General features: G+C 48.6%; 2 protein-coding genes across 3 annotated transcripts in view; one reads left to right on the top strand and one right to left on the bottom strand.

Moving 5' to 3' along the window:
- gstcd (glutathione S-transferase, C-terminal domain containing) overlaps positions 1-8,363 on the bottom strand; it is a 35,469-nt gene extending 27,106 nt beyond the window's left edge. Inside the window, exons 1-5 of one of the 2 annotated variants that reach the window (XM_029258807.1) lie at positions 8,232-8,363; positions 7,317-7,733; positions 6,289-6,711; positions 4,179-4,433; positions 1,391-1,484 (exon numbers count right to left, since the gene is read on the bottom strand). In XM_029258807.1, coding sequence (XP_029114640.1) covers positions 1,391-1,484; positions 4,179-4,433; positions 6,289-6,711; positions 7,317-7,727 — 1,183 coding nt within the window. In that variant the 5' untranslated portion in view covers positions 7,728-7,733; positions 8,232-8,363. Of the gene's footprint in view, positions 1-1,390; positions 1,485-4,178; positions 4,434-6,288; positions 6,712-7,316; positions 7,734-7,910; positions 7,917-8,231 lie in introns of those variants that run through there. The other variant, XM_029258808.1, reaches the window with a different exon arrangement.
- Positions 8,364-8,546: 183 nt separating this feature from the next.
- ints12 (integrator complex subunit 12) lies at positions 8,547-12,333 on the top strand. The gene is made up of 8 exons (XM_018735739.2): positions 8,547-8,670; positions 9,261-9,432; positions 9,548-9,700; positions 9,787-9,974; positions 10,062-10,221; positions 10,385-10,537; positions 10,659-10,979; positions 11,885-12,333. Exons 2-8 carry the CDS (start codon positions 9,277-9,279, stop codon positions 11,906-11,908), a joined length of 1,155 nt encoding a protein of 384 aa, XP_018591255.1. The 5' UTR covers positions 8,547-8,670; positions 9,261-9,276; the 3' UTR covers positions 11,909-12,333.
- The last annotated feature ends 131 nt before the right edge of the window (positions 12,334-12,464 follow it).

The following is a 12,464-nucleotide window of genomic DNA, read 5'->3' as shown; positions in this document are numbered from 1 at the left end:
TACAAAAAGGCCCTTCACACAGACAGGGGCAGGAAAGGCCTAAGGAGGATGCTCACGGGAGCGAGACGGAGACGGACCCCTGGGGCGCTGGCGGAATTCAGAAATAAACGTGCAGCGTGGGACACTTTTAATGACAAAATAGTGGAGCGTGAATCTCAGGGTTCCCATACGAGAGCAGACGTGACCTGTCAGGGGTTTTTTTTTTACTCACGCAAGCTGTTGATTTCTGACGTGCTCCTTTCCTCTAGAGCGGGAAGTTCTCTTTTATTACAACGTGAAATTTGGCAGTAAAACAATCACCTTTTTGCCTTCGCCGTTTAAGTCTGACCTCTACTTACCGTTTCCTTCCATAAACAGCAAGAATATTTCGCTTTTTTCCGAGCAGATTTCAAGGTTCTTGATTTATTTGATTCTTTTTTCCAAAGTGTCTAACAATGTGAAGCTACTTACAATTATTTACCCATTTATACAGCTGGGTAATTTTACTGCAGTACCTTGATCAAGGTTATTACAGCTAGAGGTGGGATTTGAACCTGGAACCTTTGGGTCCAAAAGCAGCTCTAATCACTGTGCTATCATTTATTAATTTCCGTGATGCTTTCCTCCAATACAGCTGGCTAATTTTTACCCCATCAATACATGGTAAGTACCTGAATCTAGGGTACAAGAGCAGGAGTGGGTTTGGGACCTGGGTCCTTTGAGAACAAACGCAACAGCCGTAACCACTACGCCACTTGCTGCCCCCAGGTGAAAGTTATCCGTAATCTTTTTTCTTCCAGCATGTCGACGAGTATGAAAGCTGGTGAACAGTCACTCTTTTTGTTCTCCCCCCCCACCAATCAAAAGCGTATCTTTCCTCTGGAGCACGAAGGTATTAACTGTCACTTATCATTCCCCTTAAGGAGAGAGCGGTTCGTTTCCCATCCACATCTGGAAGGGCTCCTTCTTTCCACTTGACATAAAACACCTGGGACCACAAGTCCCCGTCTCCCCCCAACCCCACAAAAGCACCAATCCCATTGTACACAGCGTCATGCCATTTCTCACGAGAAAAAGTGCCTAGCAGTAATGAAAACTTCTGAAGCCCTATTTAAGGGCTCCTTAAAATTCCGCAGGTGTCCTCAGCAACGCGTGAACGCACTTCGAAACACAGTCGAGCTTTGTAGCTTGGCTGGGCACGGGCGTACGCGCCAAGTAACTGCACTTGTCCAATGGAAAGCAGCCAAGCGGAGCCCACCGGTAATCTTTTATAATATCGACGTTTGGCTCAAACCCATTTCGTGACTGTGTTCAGTGACAAAACTGCCAATATCAGGTGGTAAGCGAGGACTTTCCTTCTGCGACGAAGGAAAAAACTCATAAGGAGAAGTGGAAAGTGTTTCAACGGTACCTTCGGCTGGATCGACGGCTGCTGGCAGGTTGTCCCAGTCCAGGGTCCATGACGGGCAGGGGTGGGGACAGAACACCGGCTCGATGCCCCCCTCCTGAGTCGCACACAAAACGGCACTGGTGTTACCATAGGAACCTCAAAAAGGCTTCTCTAGCCGGTGAATCTTGTTTATACAACTTGACGGCTTCCTGGAAGCATCAACACTGAAGTTCTGATGTGAGGAGCTTCAGAAGAACCTTGGACCCATAAATCTCTGCAGAACAAAAGAGTTCCGAGTGGGTGCAACCGAAGATCTCAGCGACAGGGACGCACACCGGCGGAGATGTGCATTACGCACACAATCCATCTTTGGCGAGACGGATCACTGCTCTTTCTGACCCAGGCCAAGTTACTGAGCAATTCTTACGTGGAAACAAATACCAGATAAAGAAAGTCTCGACCCAACGTGTAAAAAATACATCACAAACGGAAGCTCTGCCCAATGGTCTTACTGGTAAGGAGGGGTTTCCCTGACAGCAAAAGGTACTGAGGTGAGTTTTTTGGGTCGATTTGTAAAGGCTGGTCCCAAGCTTGTCCAGGTCATGATGGGACCAAAACTCAAAGCCCAACGGTTCTCATCGCAACGAGGCGGAACAAACTACCTCTGTCCCTCAGAGCTGCTGAATCCTGCCTTGCATTGAAGGAGGGACTCAAGAACACATCTCTTTCACACCCAGTGATCATTTCACAACAGTGATCATTCTATGTATTTAATATCTGATTTTGTACGCAGCTAATTGAGGGACCTGAACCAGCGACATGGTGGTATGAGACCAGCAAGCTGTGCTTCAATACTCCTTGGTCTGTGTCTAAAGCTCTTTCTCTGCCGTTGATGCATGTTTGTTTACTCCGAATTGTACATCGTTTCAGAGGGAAGCAGCTGCCAAATGGAAACATCAGTGGAAACGTTTTCAAAGAGCTCTGACCACCAGACAGTCGTTTCGGGAGGTTCTCTGCGATGCTCCAGGACTGCGGTTGGCCACGCACACAGGGGGTAGGGTGTCGCTCCGGAAGCCAGAGCCTGCATCCATCCGTCTCCCAGAAAACACCAGCTGGCATGGCAACAGGCGCTGGCGACAACAGCTGCAGTGCCGAAAACACGCAAATTGGGTTCGCTCACCGCAGGCATGGGCCATTGTGGGGGTGGAAACACTCTCTCTGGGTAATTACTTCACTTTCACACTAACCAGAGAGCGCGTGCTCCCACGAGAGTGCGGACGGCAGGAAAACCAGTGATTTATGATCTCTGAGAGCAGGGTCAGGGTGAGGCAACCTGAGGAGAGGAAGCGGACCTAAAAGAAAGCTCCGGCACATGGGGACACCACCTGCCCCCACATGGACTGGACAATGACCCCAGTGTCCAACGAGCCATTGCCGCCCTCACACAGCGTTGAAACACAGCTGACGGCACTGGGCCGAGTGCTTCAACGCTGTGCGACTTGACAGCGTTTGACAAAAGAAGTCCTCGTCCACCTTGAGTTATGAATAATAAAGGGGCAAATTTTCAAACACAATCTTTCCACGTTATTTTTTTTCTAACTGTATTTTCATCACCGTTCCATTTTCTACAAATTCTGTGCCGTTGCAGAGTGAAAGCGACCTGCGTTTCTGCGAGCGGCCACTAGTTGGCAGTAAAGTGCAGCCAAAACGGAACAATAGAGAAAGAAAAACAGTGTAATTCACCTCACTTCCACAGTGTTTACAGCTCACGGTCACTGTACAGCAGCGTCAGTCATCAATAACAGTACGAACAACGCGGCACGCGTTTAAGGGATGAGTCAGTTAACAGTGAAGACCGAATAGGAGTTTCTGTGGAAAACATTTTCTGGAATTTTAAATTTTAAAGCTAGTTCAAAATTCATAAAACTATTAAGATGAAAATTCTTCTGATGTATTTTTATTACAGCTCTAATATTTTTTACAGAACCTGACCTGTAAAGTGATGCCTAATTAAACCATACTGTTAAATATACTGTGAACATAAAGTTGAACATGATCAGAAGCTCACAAATATTTGACATGCAAATTTGATGAACCAGCCAGCAACTGATGTGAATAGGATTGAGGAGCTTATATAGACATTTTCAGTACCTTTACATGAGTTTTAATTTCAGTGTAGGACAGCGTTTATAAAAAAAAAAAAAATTATAGAAGTGTTACACTGCAAAGGAAATGATGATGGGGGGAAAAAAAAGGATTCATGTCTATTAGTGATTGTAAAAAAGGATTCATGTCTATTAGTGATTCTGAATTAGTAGAAAAATTACTTGAGTTACAAATAAATCAAGTTATGAACAGATTTCTGGTCCCAATTTCCTTCATTATCTGAGGAGCCAGAGTACTTATTATCACTGCGTATCCAAACTGCCCACTTGATCACATTTATACTCTGTTTATTCAGTTTGATACTTCAGTGGGTGATGTGCTCCGGAGTAGAACCTGCAACCTTCAGGTTAAAAGTGTGTGTCCTTAACTACTACGCCCTATAAGCTTTTCAATGCAAAATGTTTTACTCGGAACTAGTTTCAGCCCATGTAAGGAGCATGGGACCAGAACTGTCGAGAGGCTGCAGACGGAGCGGCAGTGTGAGAACGAGAGGGACGCTGTGTCTGGCCCATGCCAGAACCCGCCGCGGTGCCACTTAGCAGAATTAAATCAGCAACAGGGGCTCTGCTTCAGAGGACAGGAACCTTTTACGCTGACTGGTTCTCCTGGACATACACTTAGCGACACAAGCATGGGAAGTCACCTTCAGTTTGGTCAGAGTTGGCCTCGGACCGCCCACGAAGGTCCCCGGTGCCGACTCCCTGCTTCCCTGCTCCTCTTCGCTGCATCGAGGCTCTACAGCCGGGGGGGCGGAGCTCTGAGCCTGGGGGCCGAAGAAGCCGATGCCACAGTCTCGAGCAGCTCTGCGCACGCCGGGCACCTCCTGGACACGGTGGTACCAGCGGAGCAGGAGCGGGATCTCCTGCAGCCTGGCGGCGTTGTGGTGCTCCAGGGCGCGCTGCAAGGTAAAACAGAGTAGGATGATAAGTCACACCTTAACCCAGACTTGATGCCTCTGGTTCTCGCTTAACCAGTGATCTGGAGGTTTACCCCCTCTGGAGCAGAAGGAGCGGACCGTTTCCCTCCATACTATAACCACTTGTCCAATGCAGAGACACGGTGATCCAGCGCCTATCCAGGAAGCATAGGGTGTGAGGCAGGGAACACCCTGAATGGGATATGAGTCGAGGGCAATCATACACACTCATTGCCCCACACACTCAAATACACTCTAAGGGCTATTTATATTCACCAGTCCACCTGAAACGCATGTATTTGGACTGTGGGAGGAAACCAGAGCACCTGCAGGATCCACCTAAACATGAAAATTCCACACAGAGGGAGATGGACTCGATCTCTCAAATAAGTGTCAATCTACACCCCCAGGGTAAAGAACCCCTCACCATGACCAATAATTCCTCATGGACCAGGAGGTTGGTAAGGTTATAGTCCCTGGGTTTCCATAAACCAAAGTGTGTCCCTCACTCTCATCATGTGGGGAACTCAGATTTTATTTTCTCTTCCTGAGAAGCGACCCGCCTTGAGAAGTCAGAAGAGGGAGAGGAAAATAAACATCTCACTCTGGATAAACAAAGAGGTGCTCTTTTGATCCCCTTACATTATATAGGAAAATTCATTTCAACATTTAAATAGGGGGGGGGGGGGGGGAAATTAATTTCAAAACACAAGAGGCTGCCGCATGCCGACGGCATCCATCCGCCGTGAGACAGCGCCGCTCATCCCTGCACCGACGTGTCTGTGCACGAGCGCAGCCCTGCGTGACACGGGAAGAAGAGCCTGCAGCTTCATTTCCATTAAGGAACGTCGAGATGTTTGTTGTGACGCCTCCAGGTACGTGACGCTGTAAAAATCGCGGTGCGCGCCATTGTGGGATGTCTGCCTGCCCTAATGAGGAGGCCACCTTGAAGGGCGCCATCCGGGGCCAGGAAGAGGATTAGAAAGCAGCCCGAGACCCGGAGGGCGAGTTGTAACACCATCACGGATGGGGACTGACCTTACGTTTCGCAGAGGTGTTTGTCTAATTTGCAGCGCACAGTGGTTACTATGGAAACACCGGGACGACGAGTCAGTGCGTTGATGTCATCAGAGAAGAGTTCAAGGTAATGCAAAACACTGCATACAGCGTGATCTTTCCCATTTATATTCTTTTCCCAGAATTTCAATCCCCCCCAGTCTTTCAGAGTCTATCCTGGAAGCATTAGGGCTTGAAACAGGGGACACCACTCCATCGCAGAGCAATGTCACACACACTCGTTAACTTACACACACAACGGGCAATGCAAATTCACCAGAGTGCCTGAAACAGGTGTCTTTGGAGTGTGGGAGGAAACCAGAGCACATGGAGGAAACCCACACAAACTAACTGTCGATTTATTTTATGAATATGGGTACGACGGGTGTTTGAAGTGGTTCTCCGGGAGAGCGATGAAGGCCTCTGTGACCTCCCTCGACTCGCTGCAGTGTTTTGTGTAATCGAGTTGTGCGTGGATACAGCGGCTCCCTGGGAAAATTATTCCCTAATCCCCCCGATTACCGCTTGAAAAGAGCAAGTGAGGTTACGCAACAAGCCTGGATCTGGTAAAGCACCTTCCAGCTAAGAAATCCTGCAGAATCCCATCAAATACTGCAAACCCTTAGCGCTGCGTGTACGCATGTGTATGTATATGTGTGCGTATATAGATATATGCAATGCAGAATGTGGAAAATGCGTTCCGTCACAGAACATGGAAATTGTGAAACTACGAATATGGAGGAGGAGGATGCTGAAACTAGGGTGAATTTTTAACTCTTACCAGGTAGTTGTGCACACAGGGCAGCAGAACCAGATCAGTGAGGGTGAAATACAGGCCCTCTGCAAACACATGCTCCAGCTGGGGCAGTTCTGTGGTCTTCACTTTCCTGATGTCAGAGGGCCCCCTGGTGGCCGGAGGGTGAACTTCATCCGCCGACAGTTTGGACATGGCAGCTCTGAGTTCCGACTCGTCGGCGACCCGAGCGGCTGCGACCCCCCCGGGGTCCGGGTTGCTGCTCCGCTGCGAATGGAGCTTCTGACGGCGAACCTTGTCATCGTTGTGCACTTTAACGGGTTCGCCCAACTTCCGCTCTAGCTGCAGGAGCGCATCGGGCACCGGGAAATCCCTCACGCTCGGCCGTTGTAGGAACTCCTCCACCGCCAGGGGGATGCTGAGCTCGCAGAGCCGGGTCCACTGGCTCACCTGCAGGAGAGGAGGAGCAGAGTTAGGTTCTACAGAAACACGCTGCCAGACTCACAAAGCCACCCTTCCTGGGAGCTACAGTGTGTCTGCCAGTTAAAAAGTCTCTTTCACAAACATGTCGATAATTTTTCCTGGGCAGCAAGAGGCATAATATTGAAGGACATGGAACTGTAACTCGAGGGCTGCCTCATTCATTGGCAGCTAGGAGACTTGTTACTGTGTATGTCAAGGTAAGGTAATTAATGGAGCTGCAGGTGCAGTACGGGCTGAAGCTGATGCTTTTGGACTTCGAGGACCCGGGTTGGAACCCCACATGCTGTAGTACCCTTGATCAAGGTACTTACCCTAAAGCTGATACAGTAAAAATTGCCCAGTTGTATAACTGGATAAATCAGTGTAAATATCTAAACTTTGTAAGTCTCTCTGAAAAAAGGCCTCATCCAAATAAATAGATTTACGCTGTGGTATCAAAGTATCCAGAGAGATCAGTGGGGCAGCTAAATAAACAAATGAGCTACGTTCTCCATCGGTTCCAAATGAATTCCCATTGCTTGCCGTCTTTTCACCGTGACACACAATTTTATTTCGTCTCCCCGACTACCTACCTCAGCGCAAGCTTTCAGACACGTCTTCTTGAACCCGAGCAGAGCCAGTACGTCCTTCCGGCCGGGTTCCGCCTCGCAGGCCCGCTGGAGGATGTGTCTCAGCACTACGGCGAGACCGGCCCGGCAAAACCCACCAGCCGCTTCCATCGCGGCCGGGAGCCGGCAGCTCCTCGCCAGCAGCGGTAGGTCTTGGCGTCGGACCTGCGAGGCCCCCAGGACTGCCGGCACACGGCCCCTCCACGGCTGTCCGTCGCTCGCCTGAGAGGGCACCAGGAACACGCGAAAGGACTTGGACTCGCAGTAGGACAGGACAAAGAGCACTATCGAGGAGTGGAGGGGGAGGACGGACTCCTCGCCGTGGCCAGAAACATCCAGGTAGAGACACTCCAGCCCTCCAGCCTCAGGCTTCATTGTGGGCTGCGGAGAGAAAGGTTGCAGGTTCGAATCCCATCTCCAGACATCGTACCCTTGAGCAAGGTACTTACCCTAAAGTGCTCCAGTAAAACTACCCAGCTGTATAAATGAGTAGATAACTGTAAGTAGTTTAACACTGAAGGTCACTTTGTTTGGAGATAAATGAAAATGTAAATATACCTGTTCAACAGCCATGCTTCCCATTTCACTTTTTCCCTTTTATGAAATTAATACAATTTAAAAGTCACCAAATGCACATTTCCTCAATAAAATAATCAGAATACCATTTATAGCTCTCAGTCACAAGTTGATTCAAACCAAACACCTCCACCAAAAAAATCATGTTTTTTTTTTTACATCACCCCCATTCCAGGTTTTACGCACTACACTGTACAGCATTTTGAGGTTTGCTACTTAACCGGCTTTTCTGACAAGCCGCTCCATAAATAAATTCAATTTAAAGTGTTAAGAGACGCTGTGTCTGACACACTGAACACTTACAGCAGCTCAATATTTTCCACTGTCAATGAACACACGCTGCTTTCAAACCACTTCCTTGTGTATCATCTAATTTTGCTCGGCGTTGTTCCAAACGTTCATCCCTCACTTCTGTAATTCACTTATTATTTACTTAAAACAGTCGGAAAAATAATAATTCACGCTTTCTTTGTTAAAGCAAACAAACTCCAATGATTATGCTTTAAAATAGCTTTTCTGATAGAATAAAATCCCGACTCCGGCTAGAAATGAGATTCAGGTTGTGTTTCCTCCGATTCCGTTTTGAGGACGGAACACCGGAACCGGAAGCGTGGAACCGCGTCCCAAGCAATTGTTTTTATCCTAGAAACGGTAGTGTTTGTGTGGGTGGCGATGTAAACATGGGAAGGAGGACGGATTGATTTTAAATCCCATTATTTTGTATAAAATCAGGGAGTCGAAGGTGAGAAAACGAGGAATGGCTGAGTTGTTCTGCTCTTTGCCGAGTGCCATGGCTTTTGTTTTGATTTTAGTTTGCTAGCTTAGCATCTGGTAAAGAAGTAGAGAGGAAAATAAAATTGCTTTATATTATAATTATATAATATAGTACTAGTAGTGTTCGATAACAAAACATAAAATAAAATTTTTTATAATGTAAATAATTTTTATATTCTTGCTGCTATTGTTTTTATTTTCTATTATGTTTTATTATTTAGTACTTGTAGTAACAACAGTTTTTTTATTAATTATCATGTTTAGTAAAATACTAATAATTGCAATGCAAGAAATACACTTGAGATATAATTTTTTTTAATTGTGTAAATGATTAAGTTAATTTTAGTTCTGTTGACTTGTATAGAGCACCTGTAACACTAAGTCCTCTCTGCATGTATGTCTGTAAGTAGTGTTTCTGTCAGTGTTTGGACAGTGTGTGTGGAGTGTGATCAGATGTCAGTCATATTAGTTGATTCGCTATGCATTTGACAGAGATCAGCGATCGGTGCTGCCTTCCCCACCTCTATGGACGCTTCTCCGTCATATTATGTCTTGCAGGGGACGAGGACACAACATGGCTGCCACGGTGAGTCTGGAGCTGGATCCCATCTTCCTCAAGGGCCTCGGGTACCTGCACTCCAAGAGCAAAGACTCGGCAGAGAAGCTCAAGGCCTTGCTGGACGAGTCCTTGGCCAGAGGCAGCGACTCCACCTACAGGATTTCCCAGAAGGCATGTCTTCATCGTTGTCCTTCCTCTCCTCCTCGTCCCGGTTTGAGATGATGCCATGCGAGCGGCACGTGCTCCACCTCGCCTGGATTTAAAGAACCTCTTCCCTTCTGTGTAGGAAATGGAAGTGACCAAGGTGTCAGTGAGCAAGGTCACTCTGAGCAAACAGGATTTGAAATCCTCCAGCTCGTCATCGTCGGGCGGCGGGAGCAGCAAGTCCAGCAGCTCCGAGAAAAGCAAGAAAGAGAGCGAAAAACGGCCAGCAGAAAAGGTAACTGTCCAGCATGTGGCCGGAGTCATTTTTCTTGGCAGATTTTGTTGAAAGCGTTGCCTCCTTGTACCCCGCCGTCCCTCCAGGTGAAGGTGGACCTTGGCGAAGGTGCCGACATGCCTAAGAAGTCCCGTGTGGAGAAGCAGGAGAACCGTGGCTCTCCGGTTACGGTGCTGACCAGCAGGGACCTGCCCATCCCCGACCTGTCCAGCTTCGACGAGACCAGCGCCGACGACTTCGCCATGGAGATGGGCCTGGCCTGCGTGGTCTGTCGGTGTGTGTCTTCACAATCAGACAGGGTTGCATCCGAGGGGGTCCTTTCAAAGTATTTTGCGATTGCCGCTTCCTCTTGTCCTCACAGACAGATGACGGTGAGCTCGGGGAATCAGCTCGTCGAGTGCCAGGAGTGCCACAACCTGTACCACCAGGACTGCCATAAACCTCAGGTGACGGACAAGGACGTGAACGACCCGCGGCTCGTTTGGTACTGCGCCCGCTGCACCAGGCAGATGAAGCGCATGGTAGGTCCTACTTGGATTCTACGTGGTGGCCTTCAAATCCATGCCCCTTTCTTGATTCTTCCTCCTCATTCTCTTCCTCTTTGGTTTCATGGAGTCAGAATTTTGAGGAAAGATTAACCTGACTGACACACTCTTCTCACGCCGGCCCGTTGGTTCTGCTCAGGCTCAGAAAAGCCAGAAACCGGCCCAGAAACCAGCCCCCTCCATGGTGTCCGCAGCCCCTGTAGCAAAGGATACTCTGGTCAGGAAGTCGGACGCCAAACCCAAGCAGGACACCACCAGCACTTTCCAGGCTTTCAAGCGGGCTGAAGTCAAGGTGAGCGAGCAGCACCTGATAAGACGTCGGGGTTCATACAGATTCCAGCGTTCTACCTTCACTATAATTCACATTGAAAAAGTGCTGCTGTTCAATGTACCGTGGTGTTGGATTCCTCCAGGCCTCCAGCGCAGTATCTGCAGTCCCCTCGGGTGGCGGCTCCTCCGTGCCTCCTGCCAGCGGGCTCACAGGATGGGCCGCCTTTGGAGCCAAGGCCAGCCCCTCTGGCGCCAAGTTGGGCCCATCTACGTCGGGCAGTGGCGGGAAGGGCATTTCCTCCAACCAGAAACCGGCCGGCCTGTCCGGACTGGCCGGCGCGAAGTCGGGCCTGGGAGCCAAGATGGCAGGCAACGCTGGCGCTAACAATGGTTCCGGTGTGGTGCTCCCACTGAAGCCCCCACCACCCCTCACCTTGGGGAAGCCAGGCCTGAACAGCAGCAAGGTGGGCTCATCGGGCTTCAGCGGTGTCAGTGGGGGGAGCACAATGCAGACGGTTAAAAGAATGACAGCGGCGTAGAGTGGCTCGAACAGCGGCGTCAGAACTCTGCTTCCCTTCTCGTGCTTTAAAACAACAGTTTAAAATCCTATTAATATTTCAGCTCCTTTAAATGGTTTGAAACCGTTGCCGTTTCACGTTTTATCACATTCGACAGTTTCTCTGCTTGCTCCTCTCTTGTGTGGTCAAATATTTCTTTGCAACGGCGAGATAATACGTTTCTCCTTTTTCAACAAATGAATGACGTTTCAGTGCGTCTTCCCCATGAAATTTAAGTGTTAAAAGTGAAATTAATTGGACTTATTCTTCCTGCTTCAAAGGGCTCTTTTGCTCCCCTTTGTGTGGAATTTCTGCAAGAATGTTGTTAGTTCTTTTGATTTGGGGTACAAAATGTGGTAATAAAAGCTGGACAGTGAGGATAGCAGGGCAAGCTGCCTTCAGTCTGAAACAAAAAGTTTAACATCCAAAATGTCTGCAGTTTAAACATCAATATTATTTATTTATGCAAGAAAAATCCCTTTTTACGTTTTTATACCATGTGCTTTATGGACTCGGCCTGGACAGTGAACTGTATAAATGGATTTAAATGAAGATCTATATACCTCTGGACAGGCGAGCAATTCTCCGCCTCCTCTGGCTCTTTGGGTCCTTGGTGTTTATCGATGGTCAGCTTGCTTGGACACATGACCCCACACACCCTACATCAGCTCAGACACTGCCCATTCCCGCAGTTCATCTCTGCTGGTGGCACAAACTTTGCTGAGATGTATGTAGATTTGAGAATTCCCGCCTCCGGTGTGACCACGCCTTTTCTCAGTGTCTCCACCCCTCCCTTTCACCTGCGCCCACAGGCCTCTGATTACCAGAGACAGTGACCGTCTATGTTCTGCCGAGCTGCCGGTGACAGCTGGGACATGTCGGGGACAGCGATCCTGTGGTAACCGGACCCCGACCTCGCCTCGTAGCAGACCATCTCCAGCATTGGGAGGGGCCTCGAACTGGAAGCCACACCCACCTTCCCCCGGTCAGCGACGGTCTGAGTCTGGACACCAGAACTCATGTCCCCTCCCCTGTCCTCATCAGGGTCACCCGCAGCTGGTGCAGCACCAGGCGCCCCCCCCATCAGCACTCTGACCTCCTTGGGCATCGTGCGTGGGAAGCGCTTTGTGTCAGTTTCATGGTGACGGGTGCTACATGCGTCGTGTTCTGTTCGAACTCGGGATCCTTTTGCCTTTGTCTCATAGCATTAGTGCTTTTTTTATAATTTTAGAGTTTCTCTTCCTTTGTTGCCTTTGTAAACACCATGTTTTTATTTTGGCTTGATGAAATATATATTCCTTGTTTAAACTTTGAGGGAGTCTGCTTTTTATTGATCAACGCGAGAAGCTTAAAGGAAGTATGAGTTTTCACCTATTGATTATGTTTATATGA

The sequence above is a fragment of the Scleropages formosus genome, chromosome 16 (genome assembly GCF_900964775.1).
Source record: "Scleropages formosus chromosome 16, fSclFor1.1, whole genome shotgun sequence".
Taxonomy (NCBI): domain Eukaryota; kingdom Metazoa; phylum Chordata; class Actinopteri; order Osteoglossiformes; family Osteoglossidae; genus Scleropages; species Scleropages formosus.
This window is presented reverse-complemented; position numbering and strand designations above follow the sequence as displayed.

Excerpts from the sequence above, each read along its gene's own strand:
- ints12 (XM_018735739.2), top strand. The coding sequence starts at position 9,277 with ATGGCTGCCACGGTGAGTCTGGAGCTGGATCCCATCTTCCTCAAGGGC. Across the intron at positions 9,701-9,786 it reads AAAAACGGCCAGCAGAAAAG|GTGAAGGTGGACCTTGGCGA; the intron begins GTAACTGTCCAG and ends CCGTCCCTCCAG. Across the intron at positions 10,222-10,384 it reads CCAGGCAGATGAAGCGCATG|GCTCAGAAAAGCCAGAAACC; the intron begins GTAGGTCCTACT and ends GGTTCTGCTCAG.